This window comes from Falco naumanni, chromosome Z (assembly GCF_017639655.2).
Source record: "Falco naumanni isolate bFalNau1 chromosome Z, bFalNau1.pat, whole genome shotgun sequence".
Classification (NCBI taxonomy): Eukaryota; Metazoa; Chordata; class Aves; order Falconiformes; family Falconidae; genus Falco; species Falco naumanni.
The window spans coordinates 64,622,517-64,649,606 of record NC_054080.1 but is presented as its reverse complement, the minus strand read 5'-3'; the positions used below and the strand labels follow the sequence as shown (position 1 = coordinate 64,649,606).

General features: G+C 38.8%; 1 protein-coding gene across 4 annotated transcripts in view; it reads right to left on the bottom strand.

Annotated features, from left to right (window-relative positions):
• ERCC8 (ERCC excision repair 8, CSA ubiquitin ligase complex subunit) overlaps positions 1 to 27,090 on the bottom strand; it is a 52,900-nt gene that overhangs the window by 24,300 nt on the left and 1,510 nt on the right. For 3 of the 4 annotated variants that reach the window (XM_040580947.1, XM_040580950.1, XM_040580949.1), the window contains exons 2-10: positions 24,217 to 24,312; positions 23,961 to 24,062; positions 19,510 to 19,633; positions 17,890 to 17,971; positions 17,217 to 17,285; positions 15,026 to 15,092; positions 10,992 to 11,095; positions 7,776 to 7,900; positions 2,302 to 2,499 (exon numbers count right to left, since the gene is read on the bottom strand). In XM_040580947.1, coding sequence (XP_040436881.1) covers positions 2,302 to 2,499; positions 7,776 to 7,900; positions 10,992 to 11,095; positions 15,026 to 15,092; positions 17,217 to 17,285; positions 17,890 to 17,971; positions 19,510 to 19,633; positions 23,961 to 24,062; positions 24,217 to 24,312 — 967 coding nt within the window. The remainder of the gene's footprint in view (positions 1 to 2,301; positions 2,500 to 7,775; positions 7,901 to 10,991; positions 11,096 to 15,025; positions 15,093 to 17,216; positions 17,286 to 17,889; positions 17,972 to 19,509; positions 19,634 to 23,960; positions 24,063 to 24,216; positions 24,313 to 27,090) is intronic. The other variant, XM_040580951.1, reaches the window with a different exon arrangement.

The window sequence follows — 27,090 nt, the reverse complement described above, 5'->3', positions numbered from 1 at the left end:
GAGACTCACTACTAGATGGACATGGTAGAAACTATGCATAAGAGATGTAGACCTTTTTTCGTATTAAGGTAGTGTACTAATTTCAAATGTAAAAGTAGGAAAAGTGTTAGAAAGCCATCTGCTACACATTTCACTGGTAGATACATAACTTACATCAGAGAGACTTAGAAGAGTTGTCTAAGAATTTCTGGCTTGCTGAAATTAATTATGTTTTAATATGTATTGAAATACTACAAAGTTGAAAGTCAGCCAACGAGCCATTTGGGGGAGGTGGGGGCACAGCAGAGAAAAAGTGGAATGATACAATGGAAAAGGTGATTACATGGATCAGTTACTACAGAGTTAAGATACAGGAATATAAAAACCATTAGTCAAGCAAAACTGATTTTATTTACAACTAATAACTGAAAATAGAAATGCACAGCTTGAATAACTTTAACATATTGATTTAACATTGCTTGCAGGAGTAAAATAAACCAGTTAACCATGCATTTTACACATGACTGCATTCTTAGAAAATGAGTTTTAACTGGGAAATCATAATTTCTATTGGAATTACATGAAGACTGATGAATTGTCTCAAGACATAAATGAACTATTTAGAAGTGTGTGTGAACACAAATAGTCAACACTACCACTGCCTTTGGTGTTGATGCATTGACTATAGTAATGTTATTCCATCAGAGTAACAATTGAACACAACTAAAAGCAAAGCATTTAAAGAACAAGAAAATCCAGTCACACTTCTAGAACACAGAACTGAACTCCGGAAAACAGTGATTCTGAAAGAGAATCAGGAATCACAACAGATAAACAAATGGAGTTGTTGTCAACATAAACCTACAGCTAAAGAGACAGATGCAGTTCTTGTGTGCATGCTCACAAGTGATTCTTTTCTAAGGATTTTAAAAGCCAAGAGACATTATACAGAGGTTTGCATTTCCAGGGCTGAAAAACCTGATTTACAGTGAGATTTAATGAGCCTCACCTCTTTAGTTTATCAAAAACACCACCAAAGATGACTTAATAGAAACACACTAACAATATTTGGGAAACTATTCTTAAAAACACAAAGGGCTTTTTAAGCTAGTCAAGAACAGTCCAGAAAAGACGTGCCTTAGTTTTAATGTGAATATTCCACCTTTCAGTGGACCTAGCACCTTACTGCCTACTCATGTCGGAACTGCTTTCCAAGTTAAGAAAGGCTTATTAGCTTGGGCTCCATTGCCCCATCTGTAATGTGTCCAAAATTTTCTGTGAAGTCCATTTCAGTGACAAGGAAGCATTCTTTCAGTCAAAGTTACTGTACTCAAAGCAACAGCTACCAGATTGACTTCTATGAGGTATAAGAGGTAATGAAAAGATACCCACGTGCCTTTTCTGCCTCAAGTATTTTTGCTTGGTGTTTCAGAAACAAATGATGAGAAAGGGGGAGCTGGAACATGAAGTACAATCGTCAATACCTAAGGGCAACTATGTAAGAGCCTTAAAATCCTACTAATATCAGCACCTGAGGGCAACTATGTAACAGCTTTAAAATCCTACCAACATTCACTCTGCTCCTGCTGCACCACAAGCCGTAAGAACAATCTGTTCTGAAGAGCTCATAATGACTTAAGCTTTTCTATCCTTAAGTCTTTTATTGCAAGAAAAAAAGATATCACAGCCGGAGAGGAAAATTAAAAAATAGGCAGAAGAAAAAAAAGGCTGTCAGCATCATGAATTCCTGTAACGCTATGATATTTCTTAGCTGAAATGTTCTTAGATTAATTTAAGAAGCTCAACATGTTCTCAACACTTCATCCAAACTGTTCACAGATCCAGTGATTGGTATAGCTACAGGCATTCGAGCAAGATCACCTTAGCAAAGTACTTGAGAAGACTCTTAGTACTGACAGCAATGCTAATGCACTTCACCTGAATGCACTTCATCTTCTTTCTTACTGTGGTTAGTTTTAGGTCTCTCAGAGAAAGACAAATGCCTCCTCTTCAGTCTTAGAGAAAACAGGCAGAAGCCTTAATACATATGATTTATTAATGACAATGTAAGCCAAAAAAATTTACTATAGGTATACTGAAATATATATATGTGAGACAAAATGAACTGCGGAAGAAACCCAATACAGAAAGGGTCGTCCCAAGAACTTAACCAAACTTTTCTTGCCTAGGCCACAGAACTCCCTCTTATGTCACTATCTTTGATTAAGTCACATCCCTGAAAAGTTAACACTTTGTGCAAATGGTTTGGCAATCAACATAAATATTCCAGTTTGCCTGGAATGTTTTTTGTACTTTACTTACCTGAAAATTAGGTTGAAATACACAGCAGTTGACAGTACTATAATGTCCTCGAAGAACAGCTACTTGTTCTCCTGTGAAAACTGTATAAACAGCAATGGTACTGCCATACGGTACAAAGGCAAACTCCTGATTACAGCCACAAGAGACTGTGAATTTGAGTCCTTTTCTACTTTCATTACAGACTTTCCCGTAATTCACCTGTAAAATGAACGATTATGCAGTTAGCTACTAACTAAAGCTACAGGAAATAACTTTACATTAAAAGATCAATTTAATTTCTTATTTAATACCCAGTAAAATGAATTCTAAGCTTCCAAATGTTAATACAGTTCTTGAGATTTCCAATTACAGATGTCTATCAAGAGAATAATTCTTCTGTTCATTAAAGTTCACTCTCCTTAATAGTAATAGAAGTTCCACAATCAGCAGTTCCACACTTAGAACTGCATGGACTGTTGTGTGCCAGAGCTACACTGAGCACCTAAACTATCACTGAAATAGAACTGTATCAGGAAGTATCACCTTAACCATTTTCCTAGATGAGCCAACATAATAATTTTCTCTCAGATATTGAAACTATTAAAAGAACTCCTTCAACAGCATACACTTACAAACCATAGAACAGCTTGGTTTGGGAAAAACCTTTGAAGGTCATCTAGTCCAACCTGCCCCTGCAATGAGCAGGGACATCTTCAACTCAATCAGGTTGTTCAGAGCCCCGTCCAACCTGACCTTGAATTTTCCAGGGACAGGGCATCTACCGCCTCACTGGACAACCTGTTCCAAGGTCTCAGCACCCTCAGGCCCTACTAAAAAGTCTCCATCTTCCTTATAAGCTTCCTTTAAGTACTGAAGGGCTGCAATAACGCATCCCCAGAGCCTCCTCTTTTCTCCAGGCTGAACAAACACAACTCTTTCAGCCATTCCTCATAGGAGAAGGTGTTACATCTCTCTGATCATTTTTGTGGCCCTCCTTTGGACCTGCTCCAACAGGTCCATGCCTTTCCTGTGCTGAGGACTCCAGAGCCGGACACAGTATTCCAGGTAGGGTCTTGCCCAAGAGGAGTACAGGGGCAGGATCACCTCCCTGGACCTGCTGGCCACGCTTCTTTTGATGCAGGCCAGGTCACGTCTGGCTTTCTGGGCTGTGAGTGCACATTGCAAGCTCATGTCCAGCTTTTCATCCACCAGTATCCCCAAGTCCTCCTCCCCAGGGTTGTTCTCAATCCCTTCATCTCCTAGCTGGTATTGATACCAGGGCTTGCTCTGACTCAGGTGCAGGACCTTGCACCTGGCCTTGCTGAACATTCTGAGGTTCCCATGTTGTCGATTTGTTAAAGAGTTGAGATCAATTGATTTTATTGGTTTGATTATCTGATTTTATAGAGTTATTTTATAGAATAGAAATATAGGAGGATAAAAATATACGTTGAAGAAAGTTATGATTATTTAGTAAAAGTAGTTGTGAGACCCTTTGTACATTTTGTACTAAGGCCAGAAGATTGGGTTGGAATCATTGTTGAAGCTTAAGTAATAATTTAGGGTTTGAAAGGTTTTTTTGTATCTAACTAGTCTTCTGTATATAGAAAGTATATTGAGATGTCAGAATGTAGGATTAATGGGAACTGGGGAGAGTCGACTGGAACAGCTTGTAGTTACCTGCCAAGAAACCGTGAACTTTAGTAAAAGGTAATTCCGGCAGGGGGAGATCGCGACCACCAACTCATATACCACCTACCCAAATCGTACCCCAGACCCATTTCTGGACCTTTCTAAGCTCTACTGCGCAGAATCGGATATAGGAGGAGAATATGTTAATGATTTACGGGAAATATCATGGTTATATATGAATACTTAATGAATATGTATGAATAAGTTTTATATATGGTGTCTGATTTTGAGACCTGGCGTGCGTTGATCGTGAGAGGACTCACTCACGCACCCGGCCGTCAATAAAGAAGTGTCTGCTTATCTACATCACATTGGTGTCGATAAGTTCTTCATTCCGAGATTTTGGTAACACCCATAGGCCCTCTTCGAGCTCATCAAGGTCCCTCTGGATGGCATCCCATCCCTCAGGTGTGTCAACTGCACCATTTGGCTTGGTGTCATCTCCAAACTTGTTGAGGGTGCATTTGATCCCACTGTCTACATCACTGATAAAGATGTTGAACAGTACTTGTCCCAATACTGCAAGATTTTAGTCCACAGATTGAACAAAAATTGATATACACTATCGTGTACCCTGAAAGTGCCCTTTGTTTGCTGGAGTTCACTGATGTTGCAGAAAACTACATTTCTGAATTGTATATGCCAGTAGAATGGCAAAGAACAGAAGGATCAGCCTAGACAACACAAGTACTAGTCCTAAGGATTCCTCAGCCAGTCATCCCTTACTTGGAGAAGAAGGAACAGAGGAAAAACATCTGCAATGTAGGGAAAGATTCTGCATCTCCTCCTCATGAGTTAGCAAGAAACAGTAGGAGATGAATAGGCAGTATGAAAAGAACTGAAGGGTAGGCAGAAGGATGGCACAAATAAATGGCAAGAAAAAGACTCATGAAGAAGGAAAGAACAACTTGTTAAATTATTACGAACTATTCAAGAGTGATTAAAAAAGCATGTTTTCTAATCAAAGCTAAATCGCCACTAAGAAATTCAATATTGTTCTCTATAAGGGCAGCTGGGTTAGGAACAAATGCTACATTTCTAAGACCCAGCTTGTGAGGTGTGTAGAAAGCCTTGCAAATAATAGTAGTTTAAGAAATATAGCTTATTAGCATCTGTATTTAAGCCCTTGACAAGACCTACAGAGACAAAATTCTCACCAGACGTTGACAGTGGAGTTTCCAAACATGCTAGGAAATATTCCAGTTTGATATATCAGTCTACTTATATACTATATCAGACATCAAAAGTGTATTCATGATAAAATACAGAAATATATTCATGAGAACAGTACAGCTTACCTCTAAAAAAACTTAATTAAAAGAAAGCATTATAATTTGGACAAATAAAAAACTTACATGTATTTTTTTTCCATGAATAAGTCCACTACAAACACTTGAAATTCACACATTATTTCATGATTTAAAAGTAGTATTTTTTCTATTAACAGTATTTTAAATTTAAATTCTTTAATACTACATAGTATTATATATGAAATATTTTGCTTTCTAATAATATCGTCCTACAACTTATGCTCTTAATTTCTGCTGAAAAGCAAGAGATTCACTTACACATATAATGTTAGCAAAGCTCTCTGGGTTGATTTTAAAGCTCCCTACCTAAACGTCATGGCCTAGAGTTAAAAAAAGAAGAAGAAAAAAAATCCTAAGTATGAAATCTCTTGACTATAAGCTAACAGATTTGTAGTTTATCAGGTAAATATTCTAATACAAATGTCTTGCTTTTTTAGGTTCTTGATCCATACTACATCAATTACCTGAGTCCAAAGTTGAGGCAAATGTAAGTATCGGTGATCTTGAGCCAAGCAAGGAAGAAGACTACTTGTTGCTCTATTTTTAATGTTCTTTGATAGCAAAGAGCACTCGTGTAAGAAAAGTATAATAAAAAAAAGGAGTCCTGAGAAAAATTTCTCTCAATTGTCATAAAAATGTATACAAAGAGAGTTTTGATTACCATACAAGCAGGTTGATATTTTTTCATATTGAGGGGATATTTTCACGAGATACGGAGCTTATGCATGTCCTTTGTGGATAATACTGCTCATTTTTTAAAGACAGTGTTTATAAATATTGCCTGTGTTAAGTCTTGTTAAGGCTAGTAATTTTAAGAGGCATATTACTCTGCTGATAAAAAGCAATTAAACTCCTTTACACAGCATATGAGCTGTAACAGCAACAATTCCCAAGCCACAATACTGCTCATAACAAAGGCGTGTACAATGAAAGGGAGGAGTGGAGGCTGGGAAAAGCAAATTATACGGATATACTCAGTGTAAGTGTTCCTGCTTGACAGAGAAGCAATGGAAAGAAAAGCATGCTGCCAAAACAAGAAGAGAAGAAAGATCTTAAAAACTGACTTTGTCCCTTGAGCACACAGACAGAAAACCTGCTTCCTTTTGTTTAATTTTCCCTATACTCAGTGAACCAAGGCTTTCTATTCCTTTTTTAGTAAAGGACATGTGCAAGATGTGCACAACTCCAGCATGCATTTCCCTTACTAACTGAAACAATCCACCAGGCCCTGAATCCGCTCATTGCTCAAAAAAATTCATATGCATGGCTTAATTTCTATACCTTTTGAAAGATACAGAAAAAAATTACAGAGATCAAAAGGACTGGCTAGTAGGGAAAATACAGTGACTATGGTGTGAACCTTTATCTAGACATGCATTTATTTGTCTTCTAGTGCCTTAAAAATTGTTTTATACAATACCTCTGGTCAGTGTGAAAATACAGTTCTCTGGAAAATATAGTTCTGGACTTGAAAAAGTAAGGCAGGATCAAGCTATTACACACCAAATAAGAAAATTGCACAATAGCCTATGAAAAAGGTCAATGAACTAACAGGCACAGAAAAACAAAATGCAGTGATCCAGCTGGTGACAGGAGAGTGAACAAACTGTATTATCTACTTTGGTGATGGTGATTTGAAGACAGAGAGATGCCTGTATATGAAGTGCTGAGAACAAGCTGACAAATATTGGTAGCATGGAGATAGAAACATCCTTTCATTTAAATGTCTACAAGGAATTCTTTTTGCTGTGTTCTGAAACTCTGCAGCAGAGGTAAAAGATTTTTACATCACAGAAAATTTCTTCCTTTCCTGATAGCAACGATAGGCTATAATTACAATTGGCTAAAATTCCATGGAAACTGACTCACCTGGTATGCTCTTCTTTCAAAATAAACATAGGAAAAAATTCTTTACAGAACAGAAAATTAAACCTGGGACCTTCAGCAAAAAACAAGCCATAGAAAGGACTGTAGCAGCAGTAAAGATTTAATTTTGATGCCCCACCCCCACCATCATTTGGTTGCAATGCAAATGTAGAAGGATAGGGTTTTTTTAACATGCAAATACAACTCCTCAAAACAGGCTCCACAAAAAACCAAAGAAAGTAGCAAAAAAGGCAGTCAGTAAGTCAGTGAAACTCTCAGGTATGGACTGCCCTGTAAATAACATGCTGACAACTAAGAGTTTAAACAAACAAAAAATTCGACCGTCACTGTATATTAAGGTTTTCATTATTGTCCGGAGTGTTTTCAGCTATGCTCAGGAATTAATGAACTTAAAGTTACTATATTCAATTTTTAAAGTAGAACCAGGCTTCTTCATACTCTGGGAAAAAAATGCTCACAAAGTCTTCTAATTATGAGATTAAGCAGCTATATAATTTATGAATATTAATAAATACATGAAGTTGTTGTAATGATGATTGCACAAATTACAAATCTTCTAAAATCAAATGTAAATGAAAGCATAACTGAAGACCCCTGAAAACTTACTAATGTGTTTTCTCCAGTGGAGCTGTTCCAGAGTCGCATCCGATCATCTGTGCCAATGGTCAACAGATGAAGTCCATCATTCATATAGCATAAACCATTAACTCTCCCATTGTGAGCAGTGCTTGCTGTCAGGAAAAAGAGCTGGTTGAGATTTCTACAGTAGAATTATTATTTTGTATACACATTTTTATTTCTGTGTACATAAATGGTAACATATCAGTAAATTACTACTTCTGGTTTATAAAAGCAGCTGGCTGGTGACTGGTCGCCAGCGGTGCTCCTCAGGGCTGAACTCTAGGGCCAGCTCCGTTCCAGGTATTTACCAGCGACCGGGACGCCGGGGTTGAACGCACCATTGCAAGTCTGCTGAGGACACCAAGCTGGGAGCTGCTGCTGGCTCTCTCGCGGGAGAAGACCCCTCTTGCAGAGGGATGCAGGCAGACTGGAGCACCGAGCAATCATCAGTGGCATGGCTTTTAACGAGAGCAGATGCCAGGCTCCGCAGCCAGGATGGAGGAACGCCCGGCACAAGTACGAGCTACGAGCGGGGCGAGTGGCTGGAGAGCAGCCCCGCAGGGCGGGCCCTGGGGTGCCGGCTGACAGCAGCTCAGCGGGAGGCAGCACGGGGCCCTGGCAGCCAGGGGGGCAAACCCCATCCTGGGGGCACCAAACACAGCGTCACCGGCCGGTCAGGAGAGGTGACTGTGCTGCTGTGTTCAGCGCTGCTGTGGCCTCCCCTCGAGCACTGTGCGCAGTTCTGGGCCCCTGGTTCAAGCAGCACGTGAAGGTCTTTGAATGCGTCCAGGGGCGGGCGGCAAGGCTGCTGGGGGGGCGGGAAGGCACGTCCTGGACAATGCCCTTAGTACTACGCTTTAGCTGTTGGTCAGCTCTGAAGCAGTCAGGCAGCTGGACTACATAACCATTGTAGTCCCTTCCACCTGAATATCCTATTCTATTCTGTATTATTTACAAAATACTATAAAGGAATTCCACCGAGTTCACCCTGCAATACTGCACATTCTTAAGTATGTTAAAGTAGTTTAAAACCAACTTAGCACTACCCAGCAACCGTGATTATGGTGCCCATAAATTAACTCACTAAAAATGGGCAAGTTATGTATTATACCATATATACACAATTCAGACATACCTCTTAAGTAAAATGTGTTATCTGTTTTTCAACGATTTTATAAAAAAAAATTGTTAGTTGCATTTGGTTTGGTTCAGCTACATTTCAGTATATTCAATATCCTAGTCTATGTGATTGCCACTGGATTATCAAAAAAATCTTGAACATGTCTGTGAAATTAAGTTGAAAAGAAAGTTGTTATATTTGAACAAGACAACATGTCGTTCAAAGGAATGTATAAAATGGCACCAATTACCTTGGGAGTTACATAAAATTTTGGTTTTCTTAAAAAATAGTTTGTCCAAACATTTCCTTTTTCAAAAGTCTTAGATTTCTTTAGAGCATTTTAATCTCTAATTTCTTGAGTTAAAATGAAATTTAAAATTGTTAAAACCAAATATCTATATTACCACACTATAATATACATAGTAGTGAGCATAGTTATTAGAACAGATACTTACTGCTACTTCATATTCTTTAACTGTACATTTTGGAAAATTAGTTTGATTATACAAAGACTTGCATGTATTTTTCTACATGCAATTTAAGTTGAACATAACAAGACAGACTGACTTGTAGCTGTAATAACTATGATTTATGCTATGCAAATCCCTTTGTTCAGAGCCATGACACTCAGTTTCTGCTTTCTGATTCAATTTCAAATACTATGTATTTCTACCTCAGAAATTTCTACCTTCAAGTACTTCTTTGGCCTGCCAAAATTAAGAATCTTTTGTCCAGAATTGATCAGAAACCATGAACTATAATCTAGAGTTGAGAAGCTTTCCTTTAATTGAGTTTTGGTTTTGTTGTTGTTGTTTTGGTGGGTTTTTTTTTTTAGTATCAAAACGTGACCTTAAAATACATAAAATAACATTAACGTAGCTAGGAACTGATACAAGGCACCATTAATGCATTTGACTGTAGTGAAAGAAGTATAATTTAGCTTCCTGTTACATTAAATGCAATCACAAATTTATACTCTGTTGTATACTTTATGCAGTATAAAAGGAACATAATTGATTTTATGGACCACATGCAAAAATATTCTAGAGACTTACATTGGAAGCAAGACTAAATTAAACAGGAAAGGAATGTGCTTTTGTGGGTTTTGCCTGTGTTGTCTTTGTTTTTAAAAGATGGTAATTAACTGCTGGAACAGCTGATGAAGTATGAAGAGATTGCTGTTTGTATGAAACCTGATCTACAGCAGGAATGGATTCTTCTGCCCATAAAATGGATGGCCAAATTTCCCATTTTAAGGAGAAAAATATTTAGAACAGATACAATACTGATGCCAAGGAGATCTCTCTAAACAAGATCCTCAACCACACGCAGTCTCTACAACAGAAGTAACGTAATAAAACTGAACAGCCTCTGTTACTGTCCTGGTTTCAGCTGGGGTAGAGCTAATAATCTTCTCAGTAACTGGTGCAGTGCTGTGTGTTGGATTTAGTGATGGAACAATGTTAAGAACATCAGTGTGTTATCAGGTGTTGCTGGGTGATGTTTATCCTGAGCCAAGGACTTTTCAGCTTCTCAGGCCCTGCCAGTGAGAGGGCTGGAGGGGCACAGGACACTGGGAGGGGACACAGCCAGGACAGGTGACCCAAACTAGCCAAAGGGACATTTCATACCATATGCCATCGTGCTGAGTATATAAACTGGGGGGAAAAGAAGGACAGAGGGGACATCTGGCATTATGGTGTTTGTCTTCCCGGTTACACATGATGGAGCCCGGCTTCCCTGGGGATGGCCGAACACCTGACTGCCCATGGGAAGTGGTGAATTAATTCCTTGCTTTGCTTGCATGGGCAGCTTTTGCTTTACCTATTGAGTTGTTCTTATCTCAACCCTCGAGTTTTGTATTCCTTTCTGATCCCACTCCCCATCCCTCTGGGTGAGGGGGGAGTGAGTGAGCAGCTGCATGGGGCTTGTCTGCCGGCTGGGGTTAAACCACAACAGTTACACAGTAGGTAACAACTGGGTAATTGCTACTGTCCTTGCTGGTCTTAGTATTCAACATATTTATGAAATATAACAATGCTTCTAGTTATATATGGATTACCAGTTACATTCTGTATTACCTGCCTCAGAAGATGCTTTGGACTTCTCTCCGTTGTGCTGATCCAGTGTACTCAGACATCCAGATGCTTTCCTCACATCCCATAAGTTTACTTTACTGTCAGCACTAAGAAAAACAAATTTGCACACATCAGGGAAATTGTATGCGCCCAGGTTCAATAACTGCCTTTAGCCAACTCATCTGGCAGTAACCCTGGTACAGCGACTATTCTGAGCTTCTCATCATGCAGTCACATCAAAGCCAAGAGAAATTAATGAAAAGATTTTTAAGAGACATCAGACATTCATTTATATGTATTAATAAATACAGCTGGTACAGTACAGGCACTTAAGTTCAGAGTGAACCTTGCATACGTACATAGATAAGGAATGAACTTGCAAATTCTTCTGTGACTGAATTGTACCTAGAGACTGCAGCATGGCTGTCTGGGAACTCAGACTCTTGCTATCACAAACATATAGTATGACTGGCACAGAAGTTGGCTACATACCCATAGGCTGGATAGGCCTATATGCTGTTGTCATAGCGCTATAGCAGAGGAACACTGAGAATTGCTTCTGTAGGAACTCACTGGCTTTGTCTATGTTACCAGGGTGGCACAAGGAGGGAAAGACCAATGTTCACGCTGCTGTAATTCATTCTGGTTCCCGGCATTCCAGTAATATACTTCTGTGTGCACCACAAGACTCCCAGCTACATATAGGAGGTAAATTAGTGGAAAAGACTGTTTCCCCATATACTAAATTACCAGTGTAGAGGTACTTATTGAAAGTATTCGGACAGCTATCATCAACTTAAATGTCCTTTTGGAGAAAAAAACCTGCAAAAACATAAATCACTTTTCACGCCAGCTGAAAGAAATAAAACTGCATCTCTGTGATCTACAGCTAGAAAATACACCCAAACATGCTGCTTCTTAGATAAGCAGTCTTCCAACTGAAGTACTACATGCTTTTGTGTGTTCTCAAGTTAGATCAGTGTATTAGTATTGGAAATACATATAGTATACATACACCAGCTGACCAAGGCAAAACCAACTATTGCTTATTACCTGTTCTGCATCTGACAAAGCTAATGACAATTTTTTTCTTTTGTGCTCCTCTCCACTGCAGATTGATTGTGTTAGCTTCCAAGGGGTATTGTAACTGAATATGCTGACAAAATATTGCTTTCCTGCAAACAAAATTTCTAAGACCATGAATACAGATATTGCTGAGGTTTGAGCTGACTGTAAAGTGAGCAAACAACCACAAGTAGCTCATTGAAATTTCTTACAAAGGCATAGAGAGCTTCATTATTATAAAAGCCTACAGCTGTTCATTTTTGATGATGCAGTTTTCCATTAGCTGATCTTTTCTAGCCAGTCCTACTGAGCAAGAATGAGCTTATGATGTTCCTGCCTGAAACTGAAGTTTGTGAAAGACACACAGAAAACACATCTCTTCTCTGACTGTTCCAGTCTCCTGCCAAAACTATGGAAGAGCCAAGCATCACAAAGAGAAATTCAAAATAATGTTTCACATGCAAGCCACATAAATCCCAATATGTATTTTCCCTCCCCTGAAGAGATCACAACCAAATATGTACGTGTCTTGGAAAATGGTCACATCTCCTGATATGCAAGATTAGTCTAGATTCTCTTTTTAGCAGTACCAGTCAGTTACTCTTCACTACCTCTTTATTATCTCAAGTGTTGACAGTTCTTGCCTGTATTTGTCTCCGCAAATGGCAAAATGGAGTTGTGTTGTTAGGAACTAGTAGTCCAACTACAGTACTGAGTTAAGTAATGGACCCATAAGAAACATGTTTAACACGCAATTATGATACAGTAACATGATGACATTGGTAGATGCAGTTTATAATTACAAGACTTTGAAGCAAAATGTTTCAGAAGACATTAATAAGTCAATATTTAATAAACAACATTTGCTACTATTTCTGTTATGGAAAAACAAAGAAAAAAATTTTTGTTTGCTAAAACAAACAAAAAATCACACTTAGGAAATTTCATTACTACGTTAAGCCTTTCAGAAACTTGGCATCAAAAGCCAAAGGTATGCAATTCAATATCAACTTATTCAAATTTCACTCTCAACTTCTAAAGCAGCCTCTCTGCAATTCAAAAGAAAAAACATGCCAACAATAAACCTGAGGAGAAAAATGTCACATTATAACCAAAAGCTAATATATGCAAGTGTTATATATATAGATAGATTTATATTTATATATATATATATGCAAGAGGACCTTTTAGACTGAAAATTACTGCAATGAAAACCAAAAGGGCCTGGGAATAACAACATATAACTCATACTCACTGAATTACTGTAGCTTGGAAAGTTATTACCCATCTGCTATGCTACCCAAGTTATGCTCTTTGATATAATTATGAATCCACCCGAGAGTACTGAGGGAGCTAGCGGAGAAGCTTGCCAGGCCACTCCCCACCATTTATCAACAGTTCTGCTAATTGGAAAGGTCCCAGTGGACTGGAGATTAGCCAATGTGAAGCCCACCTACAAGAAGGGCAGGAAGGAGGATCTGGGGAACTACAGGCCTGTCAGCCTGACCTCGGTGCTGGAAAAGTCATGGAGCAGATCATCCTGAGTACCATCACATGGCATGTGTGGGACAGCCAGGGGATCAGGCCCAGCCAGCATGGGGTTGTGAAAGGCAGGTCCTGCTTGACGAGCCCTGTCTCCTATGACAAGATGACCTGCTATCTGGATGAGAGAAAGGCTGTGAATGTTGTTTGTCTACCTGGACCTTAGAAAAGCCTCTGACACCATCTCCCACAGTATTCTACTGGAGAAACTGTCTGTTCATGGCTTGGATGGCTCTTGGATGGCAAGAGCCTTAGGAAGGCTCTGCAGAGGCATCTGGACAGGCTGGGCCGATGGACCAAGGCCAGTTGTATGAGGTTCAACAAGAAGTGCTGGGTCCTGTACTTGGGTCAGAACAACCCCACACAATGCTACAGGCTTGGGGAAGAGCAGCTGGAAAGCTGCCTGGCATAAAAGGACCTCGGTGTTGGGTGATGGCTAGCTGAATATAAGCCCGCAGTGTGCCCAGGTGGCCAAGAAGGCCAATAGCACCCTGGTTTGTATCTGAAACAGTGCAGTCAGCAAGACTAGGGAAGTGATTGTCCCCTTATAGTCAGCCTGGTGAGGCCACACCTTGAATACCATGTTCAGTTTCGAGTCCCTCACTTCAAGAGGGACATAGAGGTGCTGGAGCATGTCCAGAGAAGAGCAACAAACCTGGTGAAGCATCTGGAGCACATCTTATGAGAAGCAGCTGAGGGAACTGGGACTGTTTAGTTTGGAGAAAAGGAGAGTTGGGGAGGGATTTTATTGCTTTCTACAACTACCTGAAAGGAGGCTGTAGGCAGGTGGGGGTAGTTTTTTTCTCCCAAGTAAAAAGTGACAGAGCAAGCGGAAATGGCCTCAGGTTATGCCAGGGGAGGTTTAGACTGGATATTAGGAAAAACTTTTTCACTGAAAGGGTACTGAAGCATTGGAACAGGCTGCCCAGGGAGGTGGCAGAATCATCACCTCTGGAGATGTATAAAAAAATATGTGTATTTGTGGTGCTTAGCAATATGGTTTAGTGATGGAGTTGGCAGTCCTGGGTTAATGGTTGGACTTTATGTTCTCAAAGGTCTTTCCTACCTAAATGATTCTATGATTCCATGAATAATGAGGATGGTACTTTGAGCTAAATGTGTTTTACTTTGTTATAAAACGAATTAGCAATGCATGCACTAAAACAGTAAGATGTAAGTATCTCTACAAATATCATTTTCCTATACCTTTAAGTGCAATTACCATTTTGAATTTCTGTACAATCTTCCTACAAATAAAGCACCCCTTGGATAGCTCTTCAGGCTTAGTTTTTCCAGGTAAGATCTACAAAACTGAATAGGTCAAAGTAAATGAGATTAAAAGTGCATTTGAATTGTAAAACACAGAATGAATACAGAAAATTTTAACATCAGACATTTTTAGTGCATGTAGCAGTGCAGCAACACTCTACCTTGCTGTTGCCAAAACATATTCATGACGTGTGGACCAAGATACTGCCAGTACTTCTTGCCTGTGACCTAAAAATTATATGAAAAAAGATTATATATCCCATTTTACATAAATAACAAAGTAAAAGCAAAGCCTACTAGATCCACCAGTCCAGAATAATAATCTAAATTATAATGTGAATGTTATGAAAATATTATTTTGGACTAGAGGTTATTACTCCTCTTCCTCTTGCCTGAGTGGGATTGCAGTGAGCTGGAAGTGATACACAGTGTTACATGTGTATAACCTTTGATAACAAAGACAGTTTTGCCTATGCAAAACACATAACAGCACAGTCACAGCTACTGAGTTTACTTTAAGTACTGTTATTAACTTTTGTGTTAGCACTGGCAATCTCACCCACAGAAAGAACCTTCCATTTGTTTTTTTTAAATTCTTTCAAAATGTTTAATAAAGTGTATTTACCTTATGTACTTAAGATTAAAACTACATTCAGTTTAGCCTCAAATATTCTTTTCCTGAATTTGAGATATTTTTCCCCTAATTAGGTCTGAAATATAAAAAGATTAAGATAAATGTCTTCTTAGCAATGCCATGCCCAGTGCAGCTTAGTGGCAAGTAATACAGATATATATATACACACGCTTTAACTTGGATAGCTTTAAAAGTGTTAAACAAATACAGACAATAAGAAGTGCAAAGTGTCCTAAATGGAAAGGACACTGTATTTCTAGTAAGAAGTATTTCTAATAATAGAAATACATTGAAAAATAAACTAATTTATACAAATATATTTTTGCTAATGCAGTTTAGAGCTATGAGACCTTATTTCTGGTACACCTTCCAGTAGTTCCCCTTCCATTACCTGAAGTAATCAAAGGGCTGCGATGCCCAGGATAATGAAAAAATCTCCATAATACAGTTATTACAGGATACACTAGGAAGACTCAGGGCAGCCACATTTATTTGGATCCATTAAGTAAACAGCCAAGCATTTAGCTCCATTTCAGCTGCTAGAGTTAGCCTATGTAAAAAATATTCACAGCTATTTTCAAGACACTATTGAGTCCTTCAGGTTCTGTAAAGAATGATTAAATTACGTGTAGTGGAGGACAATCTCCTTCCGCTTGTTCCTCTGATAGTGCACTTGAGCTAATTGTACCAGCCTGTGTACAAAGACACAACCAGCTTGTGCCTGGAAAGCACTAACTCTTGTGGCAAAATTAAGAAGCCTGGCTGAAACTAAACTGATAGATTAGAGAACTATTTTTGTGTCTGCACTCCCTGGTGCTCTCAGTTCTAGATACAGAACATTGAGACACCCTTTGTGGCTGATTCAGTTCAGCTCTGCATCACACCAAAGCACCTAGGCTGCTTTAAGACTTAAGGTGGCCACTGAAGAAAGAGCATTTGCTTATTGCTGTGTCTGAGCTAAGGCTTCTCTACAGTTTCGAGACCAGATCTAGCTCTTGCTTCGCTGGTTTAAAGTATGAAGATTTATCCTGTAATTGTCTTCACTTGAGCATGTGTATATATATATACTCATACTCCAAAAAGTAAACATTAGAAAAAAGACATTAAGGCCAAATTCTTATTAAGTGTAACAAGGAATTGGATTAGGGAACAATAAATCTCTGTATTTACTGAATCAGGTAAATGCAAAGGACTAGATACTACCCCTCTGTAGCAAGTAGTATGTTGCCTGCTATACAGCAACTTCTAAACAAATCCATGCAAGAATTTCCACAGGGTATTGCTTTCAAAATAGTGAAGTTTTCTTGTTTTGGGGTGGGTGGTTGTTGTTTGGTTTTTTTACAAAAAACAGAACCACATAGTGAATTTCTGTAACACAAACCCAATGCCTACACTTAACCATGTAATAAATAGTAATCACTATTGATTAGATCATGAAAGTGTCCAACCATGTATTAAATAATTACTAATGATTTGATCATAAGAATGCCCAAACATCTGTAGTAACTGTTCATTAATTAGTATTTGTTTTCCCCAATTCATTAGCACTAGACTAACACCCAGAAGAACCTTTTGCCACTATGTAACCTTCCCAACTGGCAATACATAGATTAGTCATGTTACTGATAAAGAATACATTGTATACAGTATTTCTTTACAGGACTTGTTTTACTCAGAGTAGTTATTGTTTAATGTTTATGTTTCAGACTAAAAAGTACCCTGTAGAGTGTGAGAACAGGATCCAGACTTCAAGTCACAAAGCTGTACTTGGGGTCTTTTGGTACCAACTGTAACAAGAGAAACAAAGACAGCTAAAAAAATACCCAGCATTTGAGAGAACAACAAAAAATCTTAGCAAGACAAAGAAATAGAAAAAAGTGCTAGCTGAGTAACCGTTTATTTAGTCAGAGCAACGCATTCTATTAATAGATTTACATTTTTAGTCCAAGTAAATTTACCATATAGCAAACAAAATTTAGAAACTGGAGATACACAGGACAGTACTTATGAAACTGAAAAATTAGAAATATCTCCTCTAATTTTTTTTCCTAAACATATTTAAATTGTGTACATGTAAGCACTACATACACAATTTACTGTTTGGAGATAATAATCTTCAAATGTTAACATATAATTATAGGTAATCTAATTACACATAGGAATTTTTATCTAGAAGGAGAATTGATTGATGCGTTATTTCAGAGGAATAAACATGATATTCTCATCAACATCATCTGACTAACCAGTAATACTTTATGTTACCAATGATCTTACATCTTAGGAAGATTCAAATTATGTAAAAATAAGACAGGGGAGGGAAAAAAGCCCTACTGAATATTACTTACTATAACCCCCAAATACATTGGGCTTTTCTTAAAACCATATACATACCTGCTATTAAACAATGATTTGTAGCGACTGGAGACATGTGATGGCTATAGACTGTTCCCTCAAAGTGAAATACGTCTGCAGGCTGATAATAAACAGATTAAATTAATCACAGTGCATGTATGTTAGCAGAATGTAAATCCTCATTATTAACTATTTTTCAATTAACGGTTACAAATGAGAATAATAAAAATACTACTATTTACATACTATCAGTAACTCTCCTGGTTAGAAACCAGAAGACAAACATAGTAAATAATTCCCTTTCCAACACTAGAACAACTATGCCATAGCTCAGAGATAACCCAAAAGAAAGACCAACAAAATTAGTTAATCAGAAGTGCAAACAGAAATTTAAAAATTGTCAAAAAATTGGATAAGCTAACAAGAAAACACACCAAACAAGAAGGTTACAACATGGAGATAGATACCAACAGGAAAGCAGCACTCAGACTAAATTTAGAAGCCTGTCGTTCACAAACATCACATACTATCTTCAATTCCTCAAAAAAAAACTCAAACCCAAAAGACCATACAAAATTATTAGCTCCCTTGTGAGTGTTCAAAACTAATGAAAAATAATACTGGATTTAATAATCAGCACAATTACTTCCCAGTACAACTGCTTTTATTGTCTCATTCTGAAATATTGTATATGGACAAAAAATCCCTTAAAACTAAGCTATGTGTGTTTTCAAATACACTGTTTGGTGGCACCACAGGTCAGTCAATCTTCACAGGCACACTTTGTCTTTTAACTGATGCTCACAGAACTACCTGGACAGTGAACTGAACTTTGCATTTACAAGACTTAATAAATGCAATCACAGCTCCACTTCTCACAAAAAGAGAGGTCAAAATTTATTCTTTATTGTGTCCCTAGGACCTCTTTTTTTTTTCTAATTTTTTCACTACACATGAAATAGCATTCAAATAGCATCAGTGTAAATCCATTAATACATTCATACTGGAAACAAGATAAACTTCAGCCATTAATTCATAATTCAACAATTAGATGTGAGGATTAGTGAGTCAAAGCAGTCTAAAGTCCTGCAGAATCTGTTTGTTTTAATAACTCCAGTTACATTGTTTAGCATTTTCTTAATGGTTTCTCTCATTTTCCATCAATTTTCAAAAATAGTGTCTATAGTGCTTACAACAGCAGAATTTTGGACTTAATGACCCTGAATGCCAAGATTCACCAGTGCTTCAAAAGCAGTATTGAGGCCTTGGGTACGAAAAATAATTAGCCCTGCTGTACACTACCAATGCATTCAACAATCCCCAAGAATGAACTTCAGACCAGTCCTTGGTAGACAAGTTTACATAGGATAAATTCAACTATCTGTATTCCTGTTCACAGCAAAAGCAGAAAGGAATTGTCCCAAGGGTTCCAAGCTCTTGTACAGTTTGGACATCAGGTCTTCAGAAACAGACAGGTATGCAGCAAGGTATGCGTGAATGCCAGAAGCATGCCACCCTGCTCCTGCATCCACAGTTCTAACAATAAGCTGGTTTTCACTGTTTTGGATGCTTGGTCTTGTTTAGCTGTGGGAGAACTGTAGACGCGGAATGAATAACATGTAACAAAGATGCCTGCAAGCTGTACAAATTCTTTCTTACTTGTAAAACATTTGTATCCCATATTTTCAAGGTTTTATCAAATGAGCTGGATGTAAACATGCCAGTGTCATGAGGATACCACTGGACTGTCTCCACACTGAATTTATGTACGTCAGGATGGCTCCTAAAATCAAGGAAAATATCCCAGTTGGTTAGAGTCTTGATATTCAATGACAAGTTGAAAACAGTTTAAACATTCTTTTAAAATTTGTACTGAAGTTTTCAAGAACTAGTTATTTGATGTCTCAATTTTCAATCCACTGATGTTAATGCTTTGAAGAGCCCTCATTTCAAGAAACTACAGATCATTTGTCTTTTCAAAATATGGTATCTGTAGCACACCTCAAGTTAAGACACACAATTTAAGGCATAAAAGGCACTAATGTATTTTGAAATTTTTAAATTCTAATGTTTATAGATCTAATGTTTAAAGGAGGGCCTAACACTACAAAAAATTAAGCTTGTAGAATTCTACTGTCTTAGAAATGGATCCACTGAAAAATACAATCACATACAGTTAAAATTTGCATTATTATTAGCTATTAATTACAGCTACACTGTTACTAGAAATTAATGTATACTGAAGTTAACAGATAGCAGTGGCCTTAGTTATTGAGAGTTAATTATTTTTGCATGCAGAAATGAAAGAACAATCTGAAACTTTCAACTCAACTACGCATAGTAATGGACTGTAACATAATTAGCAATACATTAACTGTGGTAGGAAGAAGACACACCAGAGCCAATCTTGACAGCTCCAGGATGTAACTCAACCAACCAAGCTCTGAACAATATAGGTCATTTCATGTATCTGCTAGGCCACTCATATCTGAGCTGGATCCACACGGATGCAGCTTCAGGGCTCAAAACCATGCTCCCAGACTCAAAGGTACCATGCTGTTGTAGGTTAACCGCAGGCAGCTAAGCACAACCACATCCACTTGGGTCACTCCCCTCTTCAGTGGGATGAGGGAGAGAATCCAAATGGCAAAGGTGACAAAACTTGTTGGTTGAGACAAAAACATTTTAATAAATCAAACTAATCAAAACAACTCATGCAGGGAAACAAAAAAAACCCAGTGATGCAAAAGCAATCCCTCATCACAGACACATCCAGACCCTGAGCAGTGGCTCAAAACCCCTGGAAAAAAAAAACCTGGAAAACTCCTCCCCAGCTTTATCCAGTTTTATCGCTGCACATGACCTTGCATGGTATGGAATATCAATATCCCTTTGGTCAATTCAGGTCATGTGTCCTAGCTGTGTTCCCTTAGAGGATCTTGTCTACCCCCAGCCCACTTGCTGAAGGAGCAGTGTGATGAGCAGACAATGCCTTGACACTATGCCAGCACTCTTCAGCATTAGTTAAAACATCAGTGTGCTATCAAGACTCATTACAAATCCAAAACATAGCACCATACAAGCTACTGTGAAGAAAACTAACTCCATCCCAGCCAGACATAGTACACATGTGAAAACAGTCCAACTGGCTCCATCTACAGCTAGTGAAGGGCTCAAAAAACTTCTTCACTTCAGCTCTTATCTTTGCATTGTTCTCTCAACTGTCCTGGCTTTCAAAGTGATAACTATTGCAGGGTTATCATTGTGTAAATGCAGACACAGATCTTCTGTATAGATATGACACTACACCTAATGTAATAAACCTTCCTGCTTACTTGGGTTGCTAGAAAGCACAGAAGACATCTTTATATGTAGTTAGCATGAAGCCAGCACTGGTGATACTAAGCAAGAGCTACTGGGCAACTGCTGAGCTTAGTTTAATAACTCCTGCATTGCTTATGTCTAAAGCATACCCTAGAACAGCCTGTACTTTGCCATGGTGCTAAAAATTTGTGTGCTTATCCTGCAGGGGGGGTCAAGCTAAAAACCTTCAGTACCTGTTGAGCCAGGAAATCAAGACTGACTCAGAGAACTTAGACCTTTAGAGGCATTTGTATGCCTTGTGCAGAAAAATCTAAACTCATGGAACTAATTATGCTGGTACACTAAATATATTCATGTCTCAGGGCTGTGTCTTATTCCCAGTTCATTCTATATACAGTAATTTCCCTCACTACCCAAACCATCCCAGCCTTTTCTACCAAGGAAAAATAAATTCTATGGATAATAAGGTCACTGCCATTCATTCTCCCCAGACAGGTTTCAAATAGAGGAGATGACCTTACACACGAGCAACAGTTATTAGAGTATCTAGAAGCTAGCACTGTCTGGTTACTCTCAAATGCCAGTGCTTGCCATAGCACAGCATATGAAACCATGTAAAGCTCTGTGTGCTGACTGTCAGCAGAACAAGGAAAGTTCTTGGGTTTTGCAATACTGGCTCTATGTTCTAGATGAAAAACATTGGGTAAATCACAGCCTACCATCAGGAGTTATCTCCTCTGATGTCTAAACTACTGGACTCACAGCAGGCCCATTTCAGAGTCCATTCAGAAACAGCTTCAAAGGGCCTCTACAAAGAGCTTATTCTTTCAGTAACTTTGAGACCAGAGTTGCACTGTGCTGTGCAAACTCTGAGCACAGGCAAACTTGCAATACAACATTATCATATGGCTCCTGTCTTTGAAGCATAGAGTCAGATGGGAAGTGTTTCTTACTGGTAATTACAAACTGATTTATGATGTTCAGAACTCCACATTAATAGTATTTCAATATCTGAAGCTGTATCTGTGGCTAATTAGTTACAATATGTATTTAAACCATACAAGAAGCTACATGAATACTGGGAGTAAGTAACCGAGGCAGAAAACCTACGGTGGTTACTTAAATAATAATAGTAAGCCTATCATTTAGAACATGGTGTCGTAACAAATCAGATTCTACTAGTATGATTTATGCCTCAACTGATAAGAAAAACAATGCATCTACACAAAGAAACACCTACTCAAGAAACATACTACCATCTAACTATGCTCATAAACAGAATTTTCTAGTATGGAAAGTTAATGGTCGCATGATTATAGCACAGAATTGCAAGCTTTTTTGCTGTGTCTTCTCAGCATGTATTTCTTCAGTTTGCTGTATCTATTTCTGAACTCATTCTGGTTTTGAGATTTGGTGATGTATACTCATTACTAGCTCTTAATTACAATTTTAATTAATTTTGTTTAAGAAGTTCCAGCTATCAACACTTATCTAAACACAGCTTACTTGCAGTAGATTCTGTTCCTACCCAGCTTTTTCAATGCACATTCTATTACCCTTTTTCCTCTTTATGTACCAAGATAGTGTGTTTAGGCCTTTTACTGTTACAGATCCGATCTGTTCTTGTCAATCTCACTCATGAACCTTAGACCTCAAATAATTTGAAGACCGGGAAAAAATGAGGGGGAAATGTAGCTACTAATATTTTACACAGTAGGATACATCTTACTTTAAATCTGAGATAAAGTCCTAACCTACTAGACAACCTTACTACCTAAATACAAGGGAAAACCAGCTTTTGCTAGAAGACTTAATGCCTATAATGGACAAAATTATACTGCCTGCAGAGAAAGCCTGACAAATCAATAAAGGCCTGGAGTCTTTATATAGATTATGAATAGTACGGTATTTCTGCTCTTCAGAAAAATACGTCCCATTTTTCAGTAACACATCTGTCCTCATTCAGACTTGTTCTTAAGAAATTCTGTATTAATTACTTCTGTACCTGAGGAACACCTGGTGAACTTAAAATAGCTATTAGCAAAGCTGAGAGCCAGGCAAGGGAAAAGAAAACCCAACAACTGCAGGTATATATTAGATGTTTTTCCAATCAGATGAACAGTGTTATGCAAAGAATTTTTCTTTTGCTTAAACACATATTTATTCAAAGATACTAATATATATTTGGGGGATACAAGGAGTATTTCTACAATAGTCCCAAAATTACTTTCTCATAATTACTGGCATAGAGTCAGCAAATTTCAACAGGAAACAACAAGGAAACTCACAAGCAAGGAACTGTGCCCTGGAAGAGGGCTGGAGGCATCTTTGTCTTTTTTCTACTGTTAACAACATGAGATTAGAGTACTAACTCTGACTTTTTGTTGGGTCTGTAGCAACGCAAGCCTCTCTACTGTGATTTCCATATAAGTACAATTAATAGCCTCCAATTTAATTTTTGAACTGCCGAAGATCTGCTCAAACAATACCAGAGTCACTGTACATATATTGTAACTGTTGGGGTAGACAAATCAAGAAAAAACAATTAGTTTCTGCTCCTTAGTAAGTCACAGAAATCCTCTCAAAGCTTCTTGCTTTTTTTTGCATGCCAAACCCCATAACACATCATGCTAGCCTTCAAAGATTTCTGGCACTATTTTCTACAGCCTTTTTATCCTAGAAATAAGAATTGGAGAAAAAAATAAACTCTCATTGATTGGTGAGTTTAATGCTAGTCACACAAGAGATATCACTATGAACTTTTAACAGAATTTTTGAGTACCTACCTTCCCACATAACCAAGTGCTTTACAAGTGTAAGTTGGTTTTCCGCTGAAGTTTTCAAGGTCATGAAGTACAATGACACCATCTGATCCACCAGATAACATACTGAAAGTGTTAATAAAGCACACAAGTTACAACACTCATGACCTCAGGAGGCTCAATGTAAGTGAGCTTTCAGCAAGAAAACAAATCCATAGTACCAAAACACAGTACACTAAAGTACTCATACACATTTTTAGTAACTAAAGTATATACTTACTATCTTCCCTCAACAGGCTCAATATCAAGGGTGTTGATACCAGTACCGTGTATTCTTTCCACATCTCTATCTTTATTTAATTCCAAACTTAGAACCCTTAAAACAAAAAAGAAAAACAGCGACATGAACAAGAACAACAGAATTGTAGAATGTTACTATGTAGCTCTGAACAGTTCAAACCGTAGTTCTGCACTTCCTCAATGCACGTAAACCATTCTATTTTTTCCAAAACTAGACTTGCAGACAAGATACAGGGCTGGAAATAAGTCCTATTTAGTTCACAGAAAAAAATATTTTATTATTTACATTGTTTGGAAGTTAATAGAGAAATAAATACATAAAATAGGCTCAAAGAAATAGTAAAACAGCATCTGGGGTCAACATACGAAACAAAAACCAGAATGTAATTTAAACAGAGCAAAAGAAACATGAAGAAGCAGTTGTAGTAGTCTCAACAAGTATTAGTTACTTTGAAGCTTCATCATGCACCTTCCTTCTGAGCTTTATTCTACTTGGAAATACGGACACCTAGTGGACATATTCATTTAGCTGAATAATTACAGTATTTCCTTTAAGGAAACAATGTTTGTGTGTTATGTTTTCTGTAATGTTAAATTAAAACTATGCTATCCACATGATGTCTTCTAAGACAAACTTTTCTGAACTAAAACTGGTACCTTTAAATATGCTAATAATACATAGTCAAAAAGGAGACAGATTTTGCTTCCTGAAACCATACTACCCAATATAAAATTAGTCTTACAAGATATCAGACCTTCCTACAGCATATTTTGTAAAAACCACCATCAACAAAAACGCAACGAAGTAGACAATTGAAAAGCTGTAAGACAGCTTGCCTCTACTCAGCTTCAGCTTGAATGGCAAAAAAATTCACGTGAGAAGCTCAGGCTGTTAGGTGCAGATACCCATCTCGGTATCATCAGCAAACCTGCTAGAGGGGACACTCAGTCCCTTCATCCAGCTCACTCACTGATGAGTAACTTGACCAGGACTGGACCCAGTACTGACCCCTGGGGAACACCGTGAGCTACAGGCCTCCAGCCAGACTCTGCGCCACTGATCACAACCCTCTGAGCTCTGAGTTCAGCCAGTTCTCCATCCACATCACTGTCCACCCATCCAACCCACACACTGCCTGTGCTTACCTGTGAGGATGTTATGGGAGACAGTGCCAAAAGCCTTACTGAGGTCAAAGCAGACAACATCCACTGCTCTCCTCTCATCCACCCAGCCAGTCACGGAAGGCTATGAGATTGGTCAGGCATGATTTCCCCATGTTGACTACCCCTGACAGCCTTTTTTCCTCCACATGCTTCAAGATGACCTCCAGGATGAGATGCTCCATCACCTTTGCTTTCTAGTGACAGAGATGAGACTGATTGGCCTGTAGCTTCCTGGGTCCCCCATCCTGCCCTTCTGGAAGACTGGAGTGACACTGGCTTTCCACCAGTCCTCCAGCACCTCTCCTGTCCTCCATGACCTTCAAAGATGATGGAGAGTGGCTTAGCAGCAACATCTGCCAGCTCCCTCAGCACTGAGAAGCGGGTCCCATCACGGCCCATGGGTGTTGGTGTCAAGCTTCCAAGGGAAAGTCTTCCTTTCTCCAGACTTTCTCTCTTGCCTACAAGGCCTGGGATACCCAAGAGCCAGCCTTGGCAGTGAAAACTGGAGCAAAGGCAGCATTCAGTCACTCCACCTTCTGTGTCCTTCATCACAAGGGCTCCCACCTCGTTCAGCAGCAGGCACACATTTTCCCCAGTCATCCTTTTCCTGCTGAGACACTTGGAAGAAGCCCTTCTTGTTGTCCTTCACCTCTCTCACCAGATTTAATTCCAAACAGACCTTAGCCTTCTACATGTTCTGACAACATTTCTATATTCCTCCCAAGTGCCATCCCTTTTTCCATATCCCACAAACTCCCTTCTGTTTTGAGCTTTGCCAGAAGCTCCTGGCTTATCCATGGAGGCCTCCTGCCCCCTCTGCTTGATTTCTTGCCCACAGGGATGCCCCGACCTTGAGCTTGGAGGAAGCGATGCTTGAATTTTAGCCAGCTCTATCGGATCCCCACACCTTCTACAGCCCTAACCCATGCGATTCATCCAAGCAGGTCCTTGAAGAGGCTAAAGTTAGCTCTCCTGAAGTCCAGGACTGCAATCCTACTTACTGCCCTGCTTCCTCCATGCAGGATCTTCCACTCCACCATGTCATGGCTGCCCCCAACTCTCACATCCCCTACCAGTCTTTCTTTGTGAGTACAAGGTCCCACAGCACACCTTGCTGTGTTGGCTGCTCCACCACCTGAGTCAAAAAATTATCATCAGTGCTCTAGAGGAACCTCCTGGACTGTATGAGCTTAGCTGTGTTGCCTTTCCAGCAGATATCAGGGAAGTTGAAATCCCCCTTGAGAACCAGGGCCTGTGATCATGAGGCCATTTCCAGCTGTCTACAGAAGTCCTCATTGACTTCCTCATCAGGTGGCCTGTAGCAAACACCCATGATGGTGTTGTCCCCCATGTTAATCTGCCCCTTAAGCCTTACTCAAACTCTCAACTCGTTCTTCATGCACCCCTAGGGAGAGCAGTTCAATATATGACACTTATCCCTTCATAAATGGCAATTCCACCATTTCTCCTTGCTGGCTTGTCTTTCCTAAAAAGTATGTAGCCATACATGGCAGCAGTCCAGTCATGCATGCTATCCCACCATGTCTCTGTAATTAAAACAAGAACATGGCTTTGTGACTGCACACAGATCTCCAATTTTTCCTGCTTATTGCCCACCCTGCATCTTTAAAATACATTTTTTTTAATTAAAAATGTTAAAACAGACTAATTTTACAATGATACAGCCCCA